We start from the raw sequence: 21,757 nt of genomic DNA on the forward strand, positions 1-21,757 counted from the left end.
GGGACGCGAGGCTTCGGAAGTCATCATTTCCGGCCCCTCGAGCCGCCATACAAGCTTCCCAGAAGCGCCCACTCTATTACTCGACACACGCCTTGAAGCCCCGGCACCTCTCGTAACATCATTATTATAAATATTTAATATGAACGATGCAGATATGAAGTGACAATGAAAGATAATTTTATTCATGTCAGGATAAACTCGTCTCGGTGAAGCTCCTCATGCTAGCTTAGCTTGCTAGCTGCTCAACAAAGAGACCCGGAAGTTATCAACAAAGTGTAGTGATTGTGTGAAAATGTGTAAAATACAAATGCTGAGAGCGTTGGTCAATCAACGGTTAACTGCGGCTGTTGAAGAAATATTCGGAGTATTAGAAAGAACGATAGCAGAGTACGAGGAGGAACTTTGTCGAACAAAAGAGGAGAACCAGCGACAACGTCAACTACTGGACGCTGTTTTGAAGAAGCCCCAGGTTGTGTTACACAGAGCAGGTTAGTTTCACTTTTCATCTCACATGTTTAGCAGCTTTCTGTTTGTTCATTAACACTACTCATAAAAAACTTTTCTACCTTATGAGCCATTTTCTTCATAAATGTATTTGTTGTATCTTAAACAGCTTAATAAAATGTGGCAAACCAGACAGACGCTGGCTTGGCTTCAGTATGCAAGGGGATAGTCAGTTGTCTTAGGTTGGTGGATAAGCTCTGAATATTCAGTACTACAAAGCTGGTTAGGGTGTTAGCAAGACATGTTGCCATGGTGACGTACGGGTGGCGCTAACCTGCTTTGTCACTGCTTAATTTGATAATAATAGGTCAGAGTTGATGAAAGCCCTGCCCACTGACGAATCAGTTGGCTATGAAAATGATGTCAGTGTTTCCCACAGGACTGTAGTTTATGAGTGGCAGGGAGGATGAGGGGGGGCGAGATGACGCCATCGTCTTGTTTGCATGATTGGCCAAAGCTCAGTGTTTCTGCGTGGACAAAGATAGTCCGAGGGGAAACCCTGGTTGCAATCAGGTTTTGACGTTGGTGTGCTGTGCCATTGCGTTGTGTTCCTCCCAAAAAATTAAACTTTGGTTTCATTTGTTCAAAAACTTTGCCAGCAGTGCTGTGGATCATCCAAATGCTCTTTTGCACTCTGCTCCGTGTACTATGGTACTCCAAGTGTTGCCTGTAGGTACTCTGCCTCCTGTGACAGACATATGTTGTGACATTGTCAGCGCATATGTCAGGATAGTGCCTCTTGTGATGGTACACTAAAGCATTCTTTGTCTTCTTGTGTCCTGCAGACACCAGCGAAGAACATCTTCCCCCTGAGCAGCAGGAGTGGAAGTTCGGGATGGAGCAAGAAGAGTCACAGCCATCCAACATTAAGGAGGAAAAAGAGGAGCCACAGCCCCCCCACATTAAAGAGGAAGAGGAGGATTACGGCATCAGTCAAGAGGGAGAGCATCTTGAAGGACTGGAGGAGTTCCCAGTGATTGTTGTCCCTGTGAAGAGTGAAGATGATGAAGACCAAGGTCAAAGTGAGGAGAAGAGAGAGGTGGAGCCTCCAAGCAGCAGCTCCACTCGTCACATGACAACAGAAACTGATGGAGACCACAGTGGAGGATCACAAGCAAACAACCTCTTAGCTCCACTATCAGATAGCGACGACATAACGTCACACTCTCCTGACACTGATGATGAAGACTCTGAAGCTGATATGACATGTCACACTGACAACACACGCTGGAAATGCTCTCAATGCGACAAAACTTTTGATAACAAGATACATCTCAAAATGCACATGAGACATCACATGGGAGAGAAACCTTTCACCTGCTCCATTTGTGGGAAAAGATTCTCTCAGCAGTCAAATTTAAAAGTTCATACAAGAAGACACACTGGAGAGAAAGCTTTTGCTTGCACGATGTGCGGTAAAAGTTTTTCTCAAACAAGTGATTTAAAACGACACACACGAATACACACTGGAGAGAAACCTTATCCTTGCACAATTTGTGGTAAAAGATTTAATCAAAAAGTTGTTTTAATAACACACACAAGACTACACACTGGAGAGAAACCTTTTCCTTGCACAGTGTGTGGTAAAGGATTTAGTCGAAAAATTGATTCGCTCAACCACACTAGAATACACAGTGGAGAGAGACCATTTCCTTGCACAGTGTGCGGGAAAAGATTTTTTGAGCGGTCACATTTGAAAGTGCACACAAGAAAACACACTGGAGAGAAACCTTTTCCTTGCACGGTGTGCGGGAAAAGTTTCAATCGAAAAGGGGATTTAACAAACCACACAAGAAGACACACTGGAGAGAAACCATTTCCTTGCACGGTGTGTGGGAAAAGATTTTTCGAGCAGACGCATTTGAAAGTGCATACAAGAAAGCACACTGGAGAGAAACCTTTTCTTTGCACGGTGTGTGGCAAAAGATTCGATGCTCAAAGTAATTTAAATAGACACACAAAAATACACACTGGAGAGAAACCTTTTTCCTGCACAGTTTGTGGTACAAGATTCGCTCGGAATTCACATTTGAAAGCACACACAAGAACACACAATAGAGAAATTGTTCAATGTGTGGTCAGCGATTCACAAATAGTACAAACTTGACTGAACACAAACAATCCACACTGGGGAGGAACTTGAAAATACTTAAAAAAAAAAATGGTGGGGAGTATGAATCAGCAAGACTGTCTTCCTGTCTACTGTTTAAAAGACGACGAAAGAAGGACTTCTTATGTTGTTCATCACACAATGAAATGTTTGCAATGATTTTTTCATATGTCACATGTATGAACACACTTTTAGACTTGACAATTATACAATTGTGACCTCGTTTGCATAGGTTTGATTCCCGGCCAGGGTTGCATCAGCATTGGCATCCGGTATAAAAATCTAAAATCAATCAGCTGTATGTAATACATCGTTAAAAAAAGTATGTTACAATTCACTTTTTTTTTTAATAAATTTGTCATAAAATGTGATCTGGTCTTCATCCAAGTCAAGTGTATTGACAAATATGTTTCTTTGATTATTACTACTAATTCTATTAGGACAGGTTGGTCTCTCCAAGTGACTTGTAATGGTGTAATGCTGCTCAGTGGTCCAAAGCTGAAACCAATAAGCTGCCTTTCAAAAATGAACTCTTGTGTTGTACATAAGTAGCAGGAAGTACATGTAAGTTCCTTTTTAGCTATTATTAGCTATTATTAGTTATTCAGAGTCATAGTCACGGAAATGAGCGATGAGTGGAGCTGTCTTGTCCTTTTTCTAGCGGAGTTTTCACTTGTTGATTTGGGGGGGGACAAGCCGTTTTTTTAGGTGCAACAGTATGTCTTTTTGTTCTTCCGATGTCTAGTCAGTCCAAATGTCCATAGCACTTCCTGTTAACCATTCCTCTTTTGGTGTTATTCTATGATATGTACATGCTGTGATCATGTAAAGTACATTGTAAGTACATTGATGATAACATGTAATACTTACAGTATCTTGCCATATTCTTCTTCTACATCTTCCCTAGGCGCATTGATTTGGCCCAGGAGCTCACTCTACTTTTGTCAACAACAGCAGCATGGAAATATTGACACAATATTGAGCACTTCCAACGTCCGCTCTCATTGAGATGGCTGTGTCTTCCAGCACAAGACGTGTGCTCAAGTCATCAGGTAAAAATGCTGACAGTAAACGAGTATCTTGTTGAGTCTTTGTAGCGAAATTGAGAGCTAGGTATCCATTCTTCTGTCTGTGAGTGATGCCGACACTAGCGGCTCGTGAGGCATTGTGTTACTCCGCCAGTAAAATATCGTTTTTGTGTTATCTGCTACTATAACTGCTGTAGTTTGGTTACAAACTACAAGTCCGTTATGTAAACAGAAGACTGTTGGCATTTGTTTTTTGGGGGGGCTTTAGCGTAGAGGTTTTTTTAAACACTGGTAGTCCCACAAAAAACATGTCGTGGTCATGACACGTTACCGATGCTAAAATGCTAAAGCTACATTGAGAGACTTCTTGAAGTAACCTCTTTTCTTGAGAAAATTCAGACTGTCCAGTCTCTCCTTCCGGATCGTATTTGGGATCCAACACATGTTAAAAGCGGATATTTTAAAAAGCTAAATGGCTGTTTATTATCGACTTCTATACAGTCTTGTGTTGACATTCACTTTGTTTCATCGGGAGAATGAAAAATAGTCCGTAAAATGTCAGCTTGTCACAGGGTAAGCTTATATGTGCCAGTTTGTGTGATCGGTCGCGTTTCAGTGTCATTCCACTTTATGGCATCTTTGTCTATACATTTTCCTGGCTCTCATTGCCTCCCTGGCGGCAGCTCATTTCTGTCCCACGGGTACATGCTAACTTATTATGCTTTTTCCACTTTTCTGACTTATAAATGTAGTCAGAATGTTGTATTCTCGTGTTAAACGATGCCAAAGTTTCAGATAATGAGGTTTGCGCATTTGGAAGTGAGCCCTGAAAGACGTTTGGGATAACTCAAAACGCTCCGTTTCAAAAGGCGTGTTAAAACCCCTCCTTTGTGATGTCACAGAGGCTGCCCAATAGGAGACCTCAATACAAAGGGCCGAAAAATGAGCATTATAGGCTCCCGTGTAACGTGTCACTACCTTGTTATCATGATAATGATCATGGCTTGTCTTCAATACACTAGTTGTGTGTCTAAGTTAACATAAAGAACATCAACATGTAGCGTGTTCAGCTTTACGATAGCGACAGTATCACAGGTTGCTCACCAGTTGATGTTTGAGGTGTTAACCAAACATCTGCAGTGGAAAATTCCTGTTAGCTCTGCTAAAGACTTTTAGCGTATTTATTCAGCACATGGGCAAGACAGTGGAAACCAAGGAGATTATACCACAATTGTATTGTATTATGCCTTGACCAGGTTTGGCGGCCATTTTAGGGGGCATTATCCAAAAATCATGCCCTCGGCACACTGCTCCGCCATTAATAAACGGTCCAAATGACCAGATTTGATATTTTTCAAGTTCTACAGAAACAAAGACAGGTACGTGTGATAAAAATGTATGTTGTAAATAAAAATAATATCAGATAAGACTTAAAGTAATATTGTATGGGACTCCCACAACTTGGAAAAGTAATTCATGGATTAGTACACATAAAAGAATAAAAAGTACATTAAAGAAGGAAAACATTTCTTTCATACTGCTGCTCATTTCATACTCAATTCAGAGTGAGTGAATACATTGTACTCTATTGTTCGCCCCTAAGTCGTTGATCCTGTTCTTCACTTTAAAGAAGAGAACAAAAGCATGGTTCTACAAACACGATCAAGACTTAACGAGGTGCAAGCATGTCTTCTGGGTTTGCACCATTTGTGAATCGCTGACCGCACATTGAACGATTTCTCCAGCGTGTGTTCTTGTGTGTGCTTTCAAATTTGACTTCCAACCGAAACTTGTACCACAAACCTTGCAGGGAAAAGGTTTCTCTCCAGTGTGCGTTCTTGCGTGCGAGTCCAACTCAACCTTTTGAATGAAACTTTTACCACACACCACGCAACGATGAGGTTTCTCTCCGGTGTGTATTCTTGTGTGTCTATTTAAAACGCCGATAAGATTGAATCTTTTACCACACACCACGCATACAAATGGTTTCTCCCCTGTGTGTGTTCTTGTGTGTGTGTTTAACACAACTTTTTTATTAAATCTTTTACCACACACTGTGCACGGAAAAGGTTTCTCTCCAGTGTGTATTTTTGTGTGTGCCTTTAAACTACCTTCTTGACGGAATCTTTTCCCACACATCGTGCAAGGATAAGGTTTCTCTCCTGTCTGTATCCTTGTGTGTGTTATTAAAGCCTCTTTTTTATTAAATCTTTTACCACACACCGTGCAAAGAAAAGGTTTCTCTCCGGTGTGTATTGCTGTATGCATCCTCAAATTTGACTGCCGAGTGAATCTTTTACCGCAAAGTAAGCAGGCGAAAGGTTTTTCTCCTGTGTGCTGTTTCATGTGTCTTTTCAGAGATCCCTTGGTAGCGAAGGTTTTGTCACATTGAGAGCATTTCCAGCGTGCGTTGTCAGTGTGACATGTCATATCAGCTTCAGAGTCTTCATCGTCAGTGTCAGGAGAGTGTGACGTTATGTCGTCGCTATCTGATAGTGGAGCTAAGAGGTTGTCTTCTTGTGATTCTCCACAGTGGTCTCCATCAGCTTCTGTTGTCATGTGACGAATGGAGCTGCTGCTTGGAGGCTCCACCTCTCTCTCCTCCTCACTTTGACCTTGGTCTTCATCAACTTCACTCTTCACAGGGACAACAATCACTGGGAACTCTTCAAGTCCTTCAAGATGATCTTCCTCCTGACTGATGCTGTAATCCTCTTCTTCCTCTTTAATGTAAGGGGGCAGTGGCTCCTCCTCTTCTTCTTTAATGTTGGGAGGTTGCGGCTCTTGCGCCATCCTGGAGTTCAACTCCTGACGTCTGTAGGACACAAGACACAAAAGTCCAGCTTTGCTCTGTCACAAGAGGCATTGTCCTGTACCAGCATATGTTCTGACAATGTCTCTGAGGATCTCATCAGTGGCCCTCACAGCATCTCATTTTATGTAAAGGGATATTGATGTTGGAAATATAAATAATAAATAACTCATGCAATGCCTCACTAGCCGCTAACATACAAGTCAATATACAAGAGAATTGAAAAATATGTACCTTGTCACACGGGGATCGATCCCACACTGATGAGCAGCACTGACAAGCAGTTGATGTTTGCTAAATACAAGGATGAAGAGTCTATATATCACTATATATATATATATATATATAATGTTTGCTAAATTTCTCCTTTCAGTTACGAACAATGTTTGACAGAAATGGTGAGAAATGGTGATATATATATATATGTATATATATATAATATATATATTATTATCATATCTTAGCATACCTCTTTACAGTGTTGCAGTCTACAAATTTAAACATTTTTTTTGTAAAAAGAAAGAAAATAAATACCCGTAAATTGATTTACGTTACGATTAATTATTAATCATAACATTTAGAACATTCATAACATTAATTCATAGCTGTTAATAATCGTTGCTGGAAAAAAGAAACAAGAACACGGAAAACGGAAGTGCCGCCGGGACAGTTTATGGTGGTGCACATACGTAGATGCTGCGGCTGCAAAGGCACTCGGATAACTAGCTCAGACCACTCAATCATAGCGGCGTGTCCTCAAAAATACTCACCAGCCCCCTCCTGAACCAAACATGTCGGCGGGGGAGGCAAGGCCCCCCCATCGGTGAAATTTGAAGCTGAGCTAGCTTAACTTGCTAGCTGCTAACAAAGAAACCCGGAAGTTAGCATCAACACGTCGCTCAGCAGAGACGAAGCCTCAGTGTAAAGTGTTTTGATTGTTTGAAAGCGTGTGACGTAAATGCCGAGAGCGTGAAATACATAGTTGGAGTGTTAGAAAGAACGATAGGAGAAACTTTGTGGAACAAAAGAGGAGAACGTCAGCGACAACGTCTGTGTTACACAGAACAGGTTAGTGTCATCCTTACTCTCGCGTGTTTGTTAGCTTTCTGTTTGTTAGTTTGTCCATTAACACAACTCATAAAAGTCTACTACGCGATGGTCCATTTTTTTCACTAACTGTACAGCCGTCATATCGATATCAAGTGGTCTTGCTCCTAAAACGCAACACTTGGATGTTTTAGCACAGGGGTCAGGAACCCAAGGCTTGCGAGCCGTATGTTGCTCTTTTGATGTCTGCGTCTGGCTCTCAGACGCTTCTTAACACTGTATATTTTTCACAGCTTAAAGGAAAACTAGACTTTGTTGGAATTTTGCCCATGATCTACAAAGAGACATGAACGCACATGGCTTTTCTTCCAATGATATAATTTTTTTAATGCATTATTATACATAATGGGACACACCCATGCCACCTACAAAGCCCACAATTAAAACACCTCCAAAAACCTCCAACAGAATTGTATGGATTTTAACCCGATGCATGTTAAAATAAAATCAAACCATCCATCCATCCATTTTCCTCCGCTTGTCCGGGTCGCGGGGGCAGCAGTCTTAGTAGGGAAGCCCAGACTTCCCGATCCCCGGCCACCTCCTCCAGCTCCACCGGGAGGACACCAAGGCGTTCCCAGGCCAGCTGTGAGACATAGTCCCTCCAGCGTGTCCTAGGTCTGCCCCAGGGCCTTTTCCCGGCTGGGCATGCCCGGAACACCTCGCCAGGGAGGCGTCCGGGAGGCATCCGGACAAGATGCCCGAGCCACCTCAACTGACTCCTCTCGATGTGAAGGAGAAGCGGCTCTACTCTGAGCCCCTCCCGGATGACTGAGCTCCTCACCCTATCTCTTAGAGTCCAGCTACCCTACGGAGGAAACTCATTTCAGCCGCCTGCATCCGCAATCTCATTCTATCAGTCATGACCCAAAGCTCATGACCATAGGTGAGGGTGGGAACATAGATCGACCGGTAAATTGAGAGCTTTGCCCACCGGCTCAGCTCTCTTTTCACCACGACGGTCCGGTACAGCGACCGCATTACTGCCGAGGCTGCACCGATCCGTCTGTCGACCTCACGCTCCCACTTTCCCTCACTCGTGAACAAGACCCCGAGATAGTTAAACTCCTCCACCCGGGGCAGGACCTCATTCCCAACCCGGAGGGAGCACTCCACCCTTTTCCGACTGAGAACCATGGCCTCTGATTTGGAGGTACTGAGTCTCATCCCAGAAGCTTCACACTCAGATGCAAACCGTCCCAGTAAACGCTGAAGGTCGCAGCCCGAAGAAGCCATAAGAACCACATCATCTGCAAATAGCAGAGATGAGATTCTATGGCCCCCGAACTGGACTCCCTCAACACCTTGGCTGCGCCTAGAAATTCTGTCCATGAAAATTGTGAACAGAATCTGTGACAAAGGGCAGCCTTGGCGGAGGCCAACGTTTACCGGAAACAGGCTGGACTTACTACTGGCAATGCGAACCAGACTCCTGCCCCGTTTGTACAAGGGCCGATAGCACATAGTAGCGCGCCACCAATCCCGTACTCCCGGAGCACCCCCCAAAGGACGCCACGAGGGACACGGTCGAATGCCTTTTCCAGATCCACAAAGCACATGTAGACTGGTTGGGCAAACTCCCATGCACCCTCAAGCATCCTCGTGAGGGTGTAGAGCTGGTCCAGTGTTCCACGACCAGGACGAAAACCGCATTGGACCTCTTGTATCAGAGGTTCGACCAACGGTCGTACCCTTCTCTCCAGCACCAGAATAGACTTTCCCAGGGAGGCTGAGGAGTGTGATTCCCCTGTAGTTGGAACACACCCTCTGGTCACCCTTCTTGAAAAGGGGGACCACCGCGCCGGTGGGATAAAATCAAACCATTACCATAAATTGACATGAAGTATAGGTGCAAAATATTTTCATGTGTCTGATGGACTACATGATGGTGCTTTGGTAGATGAACGTATCCATCAATGGCTCACATGGCAGAGTTTTTCTCAAGCATGTGTTTGTCTTCTTGTGTCCTGCAAACGCCAGTGAAGCAACAACGTTGGAACTGCAGGATGGAGCAAGGAGAGCCACAGCCCCACAATTTTAAACAGGAAGAAGAGGAGCCACAGCCCCCGTACATTAAAGAGGAAGAAGAGGAGCCACAGCCCCCCTACATTAAAGAGGAAAAGGAGGATCACAGCATCAGTCAGGAGGGAGAGCATCTTGAAGGACCGGAGGAATTCCCAGTCATTGGTGTGTCTGTGAAGAGTGAAAATGATGACGACAAAGGTCAAAGTGAGGAGAAGAGAGAGGTGGAGCCTCCAAGCAGCAGCTCCACTTGTCACATGACAACAGAAGCTGATGGAGACCACTGTGGAGGATCACAAGCAGACAACCTCTTAGCTCCACTATCAGATAGCGACGACATAACGTCACACTCTCCTGACACTGATGATGAAGACTCTGAAGCTGATATGACATGTCACACTGACAACACACGCTGGAAATGCTCTCAATGTGACAAAACCTTTGTGACCAAGGGACGCTTGAAAGTACACATGAGACATCACACAGGAAAGAAACCTTTCCACTGCTCGGTTTGTAGTAAAAGATTCTCTCAGCAGTCAAATTTGAAAGTACATACAAGAATACACACCGGCCAAAAACCTTTTCCTTGCACAGAGTGTGGTAAAAGTTTCTCTCAACCAAGTGATTTAAAAAGACACACAAGATTACACACTGGAGAGAAACCTTACCCTTGTACGGTGTGTGGTAACAGATTCAACCATAAAGGTGATTTAAAGAAACACACAAGAATACACACTGGAGAGAAACCTTATCCTTGCACGGTGTGTGGTAAAAGATTCAACCAAAGAGTTGTTTTAAAAAGACACACGAGAATACACACTGGAGAGAAACCGTATCTCTGCACAGTGTGTGGCAAAAGATTCAATCAGGAAGTTGTTTTGAAAAGACACAGCAGAATACACACAGGAGAGAAACCTTTTCCTTGCACGGTGTGTGGTAAAAGATTCAATAGAAAAGGGGATTTAGTCAACCACACAAGAGTACACACTGGAGAGAAACCTTTTCCTTGCACGGTGTGTGATAAAAGTTTCTCTAAAAAGATATCTTTGATAGGACACACAAGAAAACACACTGGAGAGAAACCATTTGCTTGCATGGTGTGTGGTAAATGTTTCTCTATGAAGAGATCTTTGAAAGGACACATAAGAGCACACACTGAAGAGAAACCTTTTCCTTGCACGGCGTGTGGTAAAACATTCGATACTCAAAGTAATTTAAATAGACACACGAGAATACACACTGGAGAGAAACCTTTCTCATGCACAGTTTGTGGTACAAGATTTGCTCAGAAGTCACATTTGAAAGTACACACAAGAACACACTCTAGAGAAAAGACACTTCTTGTTTAATGTGTGGTCAGCAATTCACATATCGTACAAACTTAAATAGTCATTATGATGAACAATTGTACATTTTAATTGTATATACGGGTTTGATTCTTGGTCAGGGTTGTGTCAGGAAGGGCATCCGTTCAAAAAATCTACAAAAATTTAGTAAATTTGTCAAAGTGTGTCCTGTATATTTTTAATTATTTCATTATCAGCTGCTTTAAAAAATGAATACATACAGTAAGTGGCAGGTAGTACAGTATATGGAAGTTCCTTATGACTGAATTAATAGTTCCAGTTTGTAGTTGAACAGTTCCAGCTCAGTTTTTTTAATTAGTGTCTTTAAATTTATAGACAAATTTGTATGTTATTAGAATCAACATTTTAGCTTTTTCTTTTCACATTATGCCTTTTTTTGCTATATTTTTCTGCTTTTGTTGGATTTTTGTTTATTTCTGTATCCCTGCGCCATGTTTTGGACACCCGTGTTTCCAGGAGACGGAGGACTGTGTCCAAGGTCTGCCTTCTTGGCTTTGTTGCTGGTTTGCTTTGTGGAGGGGTTTTAGCATCTGCATCCTGTATTGTGTGGATTTAGTGTGTATTCCACATGGATTTTGGAGCAAACACTAAGTACTAATTTGGCATGTTAACGTGAATATCATAACCTATTAAGTCGTGTATCCATCCGTCCATTTTCTATGCTTTTATCCTCATCAGGATCGCGGGATACATTTTAAAAAATTTATTTTCATTTTTTTTTCCTTACTTTTGAAATCTGTTACAGTTATGTCAGCGTAAGTTGCATTGCCTTATTATTATTTAATATTGCCGATATTAAATATTAGAAGCACAACTTTTTCGGGCCACATGTACAAAAAAAGTTCTGGGATTTCGAGAATAAAGCTGTAACTTCATGAGAAAAAAATCTTAAATTTTTCCGAGAATGAAGTCATAAATATACGAGAATAAAGTTGTACAAGAAAAACATCATAATATTATGAGAATAGTCATAAATGTACAATAAAATGCTTTACGTTTTTGGTAGAAGGGCTAAGCATGCTAATCTGTTTGTGCTCACTGCTCTGATTTGCTGTCATGTTATAAATAAATGCCTGAAGCAAGAGTCCTTCTTTCCAATTTATTGTCGTAAATGTATGACTCTCTTCACATAATTCCTATTTTTCATCACAGGAAGAGAACTAATATATTGTAATTGCTGTGAAATGGATGGGCGGGGAAGTAGGATTAAATAAGCTTTGCTGTGTCCAACTCCCATGGGAGATGTAGAACTATGAATTGCACTCTGTGATGAATGACAGGAGACAGGAATTATTTTCTTCCGCTTCTTCGCAGGGGCACTTCCTGATGTCCTGCCCCTTCTTCCAGCTCCACCGGGTGGATACCAAGGTGTTCCCAGGGACATAATCCTTCCAGCATGTCCTAGGTCTGCCCCGGGGCCTTCTCCCGGCTGCTCTTTCTTGGAACATCTCACCAGGGAGGCGTCCAGGAGGCAACCGGAGTGATGGCCCTTCACACACCCATGACCAATTAAAGTGAATGGGAACTATGATATAATAATAATAATAAGTAGTGATGTTCAGATGCTGCCGATACCAATCCCAATCCTCCATGACTGAAATAGGCTGATACCAATACTGATCACGTACAGCTGCATCCGCTGCCTTCTGAGCTGCAGATGCAGGCGGCCCCTCCCCCTTCTGTGTCCTCTGCATCTCGGAGGATAGACGGTCGCTATCGGCTGGATGCTGCAATGGAGGAGAAGCTGATCGGCATTATAGAGCAAGTATCAGCCAATATCAGTGAAAAAGCACTGTATCAATATCGACTAATACTGATCGATCGGAGCACCTCAATGCTAACATATTAGTCATGCTAACCTACGGATCCTTGTAGCAGATTTTGAGTGTAATGACTTTGGTTATTTTGGTAATGGTTTAATTTCATTTGAACATGCATCAGATTACAATTGAGTGCATCCCATAATCAGTTCACAGTTCCACATGTCCAAAAGGAGTAGGAAGAAGCAAAGCTTATTAAATCCTACCCCTCCATCTGGTACTTTTACAATCAGTAACTGTTACATTTGTTCACTTCCTGCTTTTTTTCTTTTCTTCTTATTTTTTAAAATTTTTAAATTTATATTTTTTGTCACGTACCAAAGTACTCGGTGATATAAGCATCCAATGCCATAATGGGTACCATAGTAAGTGTCAATATAGTGATATATATATAGCACATCATGACTGGTTCAAGACTCTTTTGGTTACGTGATGGCAAACAGGGTGACATCACACAAAATGAGCCAATGAAATTGTGTTTACTTCCTGAGATGTGAATGAGAGAACCATGGCTTGTTTGCAAAGTAAGAAAGGTTGATTTTAAAGTGAATGGATGGACCAATATTTGTTCATTCTTCCAAAATCCAGTGCCAAACCGCTGAGTCACAAAGTAGAACCGAAACACACCATTTATTTCAGACATGCATACAATGTTACATTCATGTCAGCAACGTTGGTTGTTTTTACACACAACTTTATTAAGTGTTACATAAATTACTTTCATATTTCTCCCCAGAGTGGATTCTTATGTGTGCAGTCAAGTTTGTACTATTTGTGAATCACTGACCTCGCATTGAACATTTTGGTCACAAGTGTGTGTTCTTGTGTGTACATTCCAATGTGCCTTCTGAGTAAATCTTTTACCACAAACTGTGCAGGGAAAAGGTTTCTCTCCGGTGTGTATTCTCGTATGTTGTATCAAATGTGACCGCCGAGTGAATCTTTTAGCGCACACCGTGCAAGGAAACGGTTTCTCTCTAGTGTGTATTCTTGTGTGTTCAACCAAATAGTCCTTCTGAGAGAAGCTTTTACCACACACCGTGCAAGGAAAGGGTTTCTCTCCAGTGTGTGTCCTGATGTGTTTTTTTAAAACACATTTTTCAGAGAATCTCTTATCACACAACGTGCAAGAAAATGGTTTCTCTCCAGTGTGTATTCTTGTGTGTTCCGTCAAATGTGTCCGCCGAGAGAATCTTTTACCACACACCGTGCAGAGAAAAGGTTTCTCTCTTGTGTGTGTTTTTGTGTGTTCTATCAAAGATATCTTCTGAGAGAAACTTTTACCGCAGACTATGCAAGAAAAAGGCTTCTCTCCGGTGTGTGTTCTTGTGTGTTGTTTTAAAACACTTTTTTGAGAGAATCTTCTACCGCACACCGTGCAAGGAAAAGGTTTATCACCAGTGTGCATTTTTGTGTGTTCTTTCAAATTAGACTCCCGAGAGAATCTTTTGCCACACGTCACACAAGGAAAAGCTTTCTCTCCAGTGTGAACTCTTGTGTGTTCTTTCAAATGTGACGGCTGAGAGAATCTTTTACAGCACACTGTGCATGCAAAGGGTTTCTCTCCGGTGTGTATTTTGCTGTGTTTTTTAAAGTAATCTTTTTGAGAGAATCTTTTATCGCACACAGTGCAATGAAAAGGTTTCTCTCCAGTGTGTATCCTTGTGTGTTTCTTAAAATAACCTTTTTGAGAGAATCTTTTACCACACACTGTGCAAAGAAAAGGTTTCTCTCCAGTGTGTATTCTTGTGTGTAGTTTCATACTTCTCTTGTTACCAAAGGTTTTGTCACATTGAGAGCATTTCCAGCGTGTGTTGTCAGTGTGACATGTCATGTCATCTTCGGAGTCTTCATCATCAGTGTCAGGAGAGTGTGACGTTATGTCGTCGCTATCTGATAGTGGAGCTAAGAGGTTGTCTTCTGTTGTCATGTGACGAGTGGAGCTGCTGCTTGGAGGCTCCGTCTCTCTCTCCTCCTCACTTGGACCTTGGTCTTCATCATCTTCACTCTTCACAGGGACAACAATCACTGGGAACTCCTCCAGTCCTTCGAGATGCTCTCCCTCCTGACTGATGCGGTGATCCTCCTCTTCCTCTTTAATGTTAATGTGGGTGGGCTGTGGCTCCTCTTTTTCCTCTTTAGTATGGATGGGCTGTGGTCCCATCTGTTCCTCTTTAAAGTAGGGTGTCTGTGCATCCCACTCCTCCTTTTTAATGCATGGGGGCCGTGGTTCCTCCTCTTCCTCTTTAATGTTGGAGGGCTGCGCCATCCTAGCGTTCCAGTCGTGCTGCTCCTGACGTCTGCAGGACATGAGACAAACAAAAACATCCTTTATTTGCAAAAGTCCATGTTTGCTCTGCACCGGAATAATTATGATAACGTCTCTGATGATCTGACCAGTGTCCCTCACGTGGAGTGGTATACAGACAAAAATTGGAACTGTGATCACAACATGTACAAAAAACCCTCATGGGATGTCCTAATTATTTTACATGATTTCATGTACGTTCACCTCATAAACTATTCTTTATTATTTCTTTAACTATGGTGAAACCATATCTGTCGTGTTAATGTGAACCATAGAATAAACAAGATGTTTTAATTTAAGAGTCCTCAATTGCATTTTACAAAACTCCATGACGCCATGAAGCCGACTAATGGGACAGCCAATAGCTACTTTTCTTACTGAGAGGTTGGCAACCGTGGCCATAGCATGCGCAGTGGAGTTGCGCGGCCGTGTAGTGTCATACCATTATTTTGCAACAAATGTAAGAGTAAGAATGAAACTAACCTCCTCTGTTTAACCTAACTCGGGGCTTCTTGAAGAAAGCGTCCAGTAGTTGACGTTGTCACTCGTCCTCTTGTTCGACAAAGTTCCTCCTCGTACTCTGCTAGCGTTCTTTCATACACTGCATTTTTTTCTTGAACAGCCGCAGTTAATGCTGATTAATCAACGCTGTCGGTATTTGTACTTAAACACACGTTCACACAATCACAACAATTTACACTCACACTTGATTTTTGCTTCGTAATGGTTTGATAACTTCCGGGTCTCTTTGTTAGCAGCTAGCAAGCGAAGCTAGCTTTAGAAGCGTCGAAGTTCACCGAGTTTATCCTTTCTCTCTGTGTCACGTTCGCAATAACTGTTAGTTCTAACAATCATCAACTGTCTTAATCCTCCGAAGACTAATGATGTTAAGGTCTCTGTCGAGCAGTCAGCAAAAATCCAGGCGACGTGCGGTTCGGAGCAAACAGATACAATAGGAGCTCCGCTTCCGTGTTATGTCCTGGGCGGGTTTTGCTGCCATGATAGAGAGCAGAATCCAGAAAATGTGCAGTGAAAACATGACATCGGTACAATTCTCAGCAATTAATTGCTCAAATAGACAGTTTTCCCCAAAACATGTATATGTGATAAAAAATGTTGTACATTGACAACACTGGTTGTATCCATAGGACTCCCACACAATATGTCTCTAAGATAATAGGTTTCGCTAGGTCAGGGGTCTCAAACACGCGGCCCGCGGGCCAAATGTGGCCCGCAGGACACTAGTTTGAGGCCCCCGCCTTGATATGAAAGTTTAATGTTAGTGCGGCCCGCGCAAGTTTGATATGGATGCTGTATGGTATCATGTACCCAGAAAAAATTATTACGTTTGATTAATGTTCATGTTAAAGGTTAAATAACTGTTAATAGTTATCCTCCCTATCCGTGTGGAAGTGGTAAGTTTTTGGCTTTTTGAGTTTAAAGGAAATAACTTGAAGGCTACCGTTTAGGTCGCTAGCTCTCTAGTTTGCGAGTTAGCATGTGTCTCAAGACCCTGCAGTTGCGCAATATGTTGTAAATAAAAAGAGTATAAATGTGACTATAGTCGTGTTTTGTCATGTCTACAGGGCTCTAATAATGCTTTGTTCGTTTTAATCTGAAAAAAATCATTTGTCTACCCACCAACTATATGTGGTTTCTTAAGTTTTTATTATTTGCCGTTTTATTATTATTATATTTATATTTATATATAAAGGCTGCCCTTTGTCACAGATTCTGTTCACAATTTTCATGGACAGAATTTCTAGGCGCAGCCAAGGTGTTGAGGGAGTCCAGTTCGGGGGCCTTAGAATCTCATCTCTGCTATTTGCAGATGATGTGGTTCTTATGGCTTCTTCGGGCTGCGACCTTCAGCGTTTACTGGGACGGTTTGCATCTGAGTGTGAAGCTTCTGGGATGAGACTCAGTACCTCCAAATCAGAGGCCATGGTTCTCAGTCGGAAAAGGGTGGAGTGCTCCCTCCGGGTTGGGAATGAGGTCCTGCCCCAGGTGGAGGAGTTTAAGTATCTCGGGGTCTTGTTCACGAGTGAGGGAAAGTGGGAGCGTGAGGTCGACAGACGGATCGGTGCAGCCTCGGCAGTAATGCGGTCGCTGTACCGGACCGTCGTGGTGAAAAGAGAGCTGAGCCGGTGGGCAAAGCTCTCAATTTACCGGTCGATCTATGTTCCCACCCTCACCTATGGTCATGAGCTTTGGGTCATGACCGAAAGAATGAGATTGCGGATGCAGGCGGCTGAAATGAGTTTCCTCCGTAGGGTAGCTGGACTCACCCTAAGAGATAGGGTGAGGAGCTCAGCCATCCGGGAGGGGCTCAGAATAGAGCCGCTTCTCCTTCACATCGAGAGGAGTCAGTTGAGGTGGCTCGGGCATCTAGTCCGGATGCCTCCCGGACGCCTCCCTGGCGAGGTGTTCCGGGCATGCCCAGCCGGGAGAAGGCCCCGGGGCAGACCTAGGACACGCTGGAGGGATATGTCTCACAGCTGGCCTGGGAACGCCTTGGTGTCCTCCCGGTGGAGCTGGAGGAGGTGGCCGGGGACCGGGAAGTCTGGGCTTCCCTACTAAGACTGCTGCCCCCGCGACCCGGACCCGGATAAGCGGAGGAAAATGGATGGATGGATGGATATTTATTTATTACTGATTGATTGATTTTCTTTATTCTTGATCTTATTTTGTGTAGATAAATAAAAATGAAGACATTTGAGAACAGTGGAATGTTTTATCAGAGATTTTCTTGTAGAAAATCGGAACCAAAGCAAAGTTTATTCATTTTTCTGTTTTTAATAAATTTTTTTTTTTTTTGGAAAACCTGATGCGGCCCAGCCTCGCCCAGACCCTAGCTCCAGTGGCCCCCAGGTAAATTGAGTTTGAGACCCCTGCTCTAGGTGATTAGTCTATCAACTATAGTAACAATGCCATTACTGAAATAAATACTTCTGGTTAAATATTCGTATAATGTAAGTACATTTCAATCAAACATCTGCTGTTAAAATATATATTTTGTTGTGTTCCTAACGCTACAATCCTTGCTTTGGAGCGTGGTTCGATGATGTAAGCGGTGACGCAATCACTTTCCTGAAGCATCGTGCCACGTGACTGATTCAGGAAGTGTAAGGCACATTTTGAGTTTGGTTTAGTTGGTCTTTGGTTAGTTATTTGCGAGTGTTTAGGAGATGGAACCAATGACAAAATATTGGGGTTATAATTCTCTTTATTTACTTACAAGTAACAGGGATCAGTATTTCTAATCCTGTTTTATGCAGGTGGAAAATAGATCGTAGTACATGTCTTTGACATCTTGATGGCGCCATAGAGTCAATGATTCCTTATGAGCTGTCAACAATAGCTGTTTACTGCAACTTATCCTTGTCCAATGACATTATATTTACAGTACAGCATATGTGTACAGTATTTCTTTTTAAAATCCGCCCTCTGTTGGTCATTATCATAGCGTTTACTCAGAAATCATCAACACTATTGACCAGAACGTGTACACAATATCAACTGCCTGGCTGTGTCTGCTGCATAAATGGCACTGCAGGGAAAAATCAATGATAGAAAACATTTGGTTAGGACAAATGTATTCACCCATTCTTAAAGAAAAGTGAAGTCATCCTAAAAGGTCCAAGGTAAGCAACTGTTCCAGCTTAGGACAAATGACCAGATAAACATCACCACAAAAGAACCGAAAGACCAACCTGAGCTTCGGATACACATTATTCTCAAATGGTTAGTAATAATAATTATGAGACGTTATTTGTCAATAACCATTGACAAATGAGACATGAACACTGTGCGTTCTAAAGATATAAAACAGCTAAAAAGAAACAGTTTAAAGACAGCTATAAGGCCTTCTGAAAAAGACGTGAATGTGACATGCATATTAACCAGGCTACAGATACATTGTTATTATCATTAACATTGTTATACCGATTAAACTACGTTACTGGCGCTTACCGGCTAGCCACTAGCCACTCACCCGCAGTGCTTTAGCCTCAGACCACTACAAAAAAGGCAAGGCTACATACTGGAGCTGCCGTTTTTACTTTTTGAGTTTGGAAAAGTTAATGCTAGGTGTAGGCGTCCGTTTTTATATGAAATCGTAGCGCCAAAGAAAGAGGTTCCGGTAATCCTTGAAAGGACCAAATTACGGCTAAATACTTTAAATGTTGTTACTTGGTCGCAGCATGTATATAAAACCATGTTGGTTTTTGGAAGTGGTTTAATAGCCCAAAGGCTTCATCTCAGACAATCTTTTACTACACACAGTGCAAGGAAAAGATTACTTTCCAGTGTGTACTCTGGTGTGTCTCTTTAAATCGCATTGTTTATGGAAACTTTTACCACACACCTTGCAAGGAAAAGGTTTCTCTCCAGTGTGTATTCTTGTGTGCACTTTCAAATGGGACTGGTCGGAAAATCTTTTGCTACACACCGTGCAAGGAAAAGGTTTCTCTCCAGTGTGTATTCTTGTGTGTTTTCTTAAATCACCTTTTTGATTGAATCTTTTACCACAAAGCGTGCAAGAAAACGGTTTCTCTCCAGTGTGTATTCTTGTGTGTTTTCTTAAATCGCCATTTTGAGTGAATCTTTTACCACACAGCGTGCAAAGAAAAGATTTCTCTCCAGTGTGCACGATGATGTGTAATTTCAAATTTGACATAGCAAGGAATCCTTTACCACAAAACGAGCAGGTGAAAGGTTTCTCTCCTGTGTGCTGCTTCATGTGTCTGTTCAGATTGCCCTTGTTAACAAAAGTTTGGTCACATTGAGAGCATTTCCAGCGTGTGTTGTCAGTGTGACATGTCATATCAGCTTCAGAGTCTTCATCATCAGTGTCAGGAGAGTGTGACGTTATGTCGTCGCTATCTGATAGTGGAGCTAAGAGGTTCTCCGCTTGTGATCCTCCACAGTGGTCTCCGTCAGCTTCTGTTGTTGTGTGACGAGTGGAACTGCCAGTTGGAGGCTCCACCTCTCTCTTCTCCTCACTTTGACTTTTGTCTTCATCATCTTCACTCTTCACAGGAACAACAATGACTGGGAACTCCTCCAGTCCTTCAAGATGCTCTCCCTCCTGAGTGATACGGTGATCCTCCTCTTCCTCTTTAATGTTAAGGGGCTGTGCCTCCTCCTCGTCCATTCTGGAGTTCCACTCCTGCTGCTCAAGATGTTCCTCACTCACATCTACAGGACACAAGAACACATGACAAGACATGCTTTACAAAGGCCCAGCTTTGCTCCGTCACCTGAGTGAATGCACAAGTTAACACTATATGTTATTATAAAAAGCAAAGCAAATAAAGCAATAAAATAACTGTTTTATTGCAGTTGATTGAAGATTGTTTATTCCTCCAGCAAATATTGTAATATACGACGAGTGAGTTGAATACTCCTGTGACATTAATATTTCATATTGCATTTTAATCCTGAAGCTCTCCTCCAAAAGTGAGCATATCTAGCGCATCCCTCGGCTGGAAATCTATCTCATTAATTTATTATCTTCATGGCAAATTAATTGATCATATTTTTGTTTGGCGGTGGGTAATCCCGAACATTTTCGTATTGATGTATTCTATTTTTTTGTATTACTCAAGATCTGCGGTGTAAATATATAAGAACAAAAACACACGCAATGAATATAGACAGAGAAAAAAAATTAACAAAATATCTACCTAGTCAAGCGAATATCGATCCGACACTGATAAGATATCGATCAATGGCTACATGATGAAAATTGACCACCAGAGAACAAAAGCTTGTTCAAGAGCAGCGTCGATGAACCAATCGAAAGCTTATAAACATGCGAGAGCAAGAATGGAAGTAACCTGCTTTGTGTAACAAAACTTGGGGCTTCTTGAAAACAGCGTCCAGTCGTCGACCTTGTCTGCCGTTCTCGTCTTTTGTTCGAGAAAGTTCCGCCTCGTACTCTGCTATCGTTCTTTCGAACACTACCAATATTTCTTCAACGGCCGCAGTTAGTCGCTGATTCACCAGCTCTCTAAGCATTTGTATTTTACACATTTTTACACAATCACAACACTTACACTTGATCTCTGCTCACCGATGTGTTGATAACTTCCGGGTTTCTTTGTTAGCTGCTAGCAAGCTAAGCTCGCTTGATAAGCTTCAAAGTTCGCCGAGACGACTTTATCCTGACATGCAAAAAAAATGTCGTTCGCTGTCACCCGATCTCTTTGTCGCTCACATTAAATATTAATTACAATTGTTAATTGTGTTTTTCTCCGAAGGTTATTGCCCATGCACGAGTAGAACTGGAAAAAAAACGATCAGTGCGCATGCGCCATATACGTCATTTAATTTGCGAAGCGCCCCCGTGACGTCACTGCTGTGGTATTTATTCGTATATGATATGTGAAAATAATAAAGAAAATACTAGCATGCCAGTTTTGGAAATAGTACAGTTGTTGCTACACAATCTGCACCGAAAAACCGATTGATGCGCGAAACCTAACACACCTGTATGCTTGAAGCCGAATCCTCTAGATTAATGCATCATTACATCCTGATTATTTATGTTTACATTCAAATATCCCTGCTTTTTATGTGTTGTTTTATTGTATTTATTCATCTACAGTACATGATACTTCACCGGATATGACGTTTCCATCCGCGGCGACTGAAGAAACATCCGATAGCTCAGTCT

General features: G+C 42.2%; 4 protein-coding genes across 6 annotated transcripts; 1 reads left to right on the forward strand and 3 right to left on the reverse strand.

Annotated features, from left to right (window-relative positions):
- The first annotated feature begins 40 nt into the window (after positions 1-40).
- LOC131104891 (uncharacterized) lies at positions 41-11,047 on the forward strand. Of its 3 annotated transcripts, XM_078796607.1 has the most exons (3): positions 41-488; positions 1,290-1,898; positions 2,403-2,740. In XM_078796607.1, exons 1-3 carry the CDS (start codon positions 293-295, stop codon positions 2,609-2,611), a joined length of 1,014 nt encoding a protein of 337 aa, XP_078652733.1. In that variant the 5' UTR covers positions 41-292; the 3' UTR covers positions 2,612-2,740. The 3 variants fall into 3 exon arrangements, with proteins under 3 accessions (XP_078652733.1, XP_078652732.1, XP_057908531.2); XM_078796606.1 differs by lacking the exons at positions 1,290-1,898; positions 2,403-2,740 and adding an exon at positions 9,542-11,047; XM_058052548.2 differs by having other exon boundaries at positions 1,290-2,740.
- On the reverse strand, positions 4,806-6,765 carry LOC131104895 (uncharacterized). Its single transcript, XM_078796619.1, has 2 exons — positions 6,689-6,765; positions 4,806-6,457 (listed from the first exon to the last, which is right to left on the reverse strand). The coding sequence occupies exon 2, from the start codon at positions 6,433-6,435 to the stop codon at positions 5,305-5,307; it is 1,131 nt and encodes a 376-aa protein (XP_078652745.1). The 5' UTR covers positions 6,436-6,457; positions 6,689-6,765; the 3' UTR covers positions 4,806-5,304.
- Positions 11,048-12,887: 1,840 nt separating the features above from the next.
- Positions 12,888-16,103, reverse strand: LOC131104892 (uncharacterized). The gene is made up of 2 exons (XM_058052549.2): positions 15,562-16,103; positions 12,888-15,070 (listed from the first exon to the last, which is right to left on the reverse strand). The coding sequence occupies exon 2, from the start codon at positions 15,037-15,039 to the stop codon at positions 13,528-13,530; it is 1,512 nt and encodes a 503-aa protein (XP_057908532.2). The 5' UTR covers positions 15,040-15,070; positions 15,562-16,103; the 3' UTR covers positions 12,888-13,527.
- A 2,183-nt stretch (positions 16,104-18,286) lies between these two features.
- On the reverse strand, positions 18,287-21,124 carry LOC131104903 (uncharacterized). Its single transcript, XM_058052564.2, has 2 exons — positions 20,919-21,124; positions 18,287-20,277 (listed from the first exon to the last, which is right to left on the reverse strand). The coding sequence occupies exons 1-2, from the start codon at positions 21,112-21,114 to the stop codon at positions 19,376-19,378; spliced, it is 1,098 nt and encodes a 365-aa protein (XP_057908547.2). The 5' UTR covers positions 21,115-21,124; the 3' UTR covers positions 18,287-19,375.
- Between the last annotated feature and the right edge of the window lie 633 nt (positions 21,125-21,757).

This window comes from Doryrhamphus excisus, linkage group LG15 (assembly GCF_037039965.1).
Source record: "Doryrhamphus excisus strain RoL-2023G ecotype Guam linkage group LG15, RoL_Dexc_Guam_v1.1, whole genome shotgun sequence".
In the NCBI taxonomy this organism is placed as follows: domain Eukaryota; kingdom Metazoa; phylum Chordata; class Actinopteri; order Syngnathiformes; family Syngnathidae; genus Doryrhamphus; species Doryrhamphus excisus.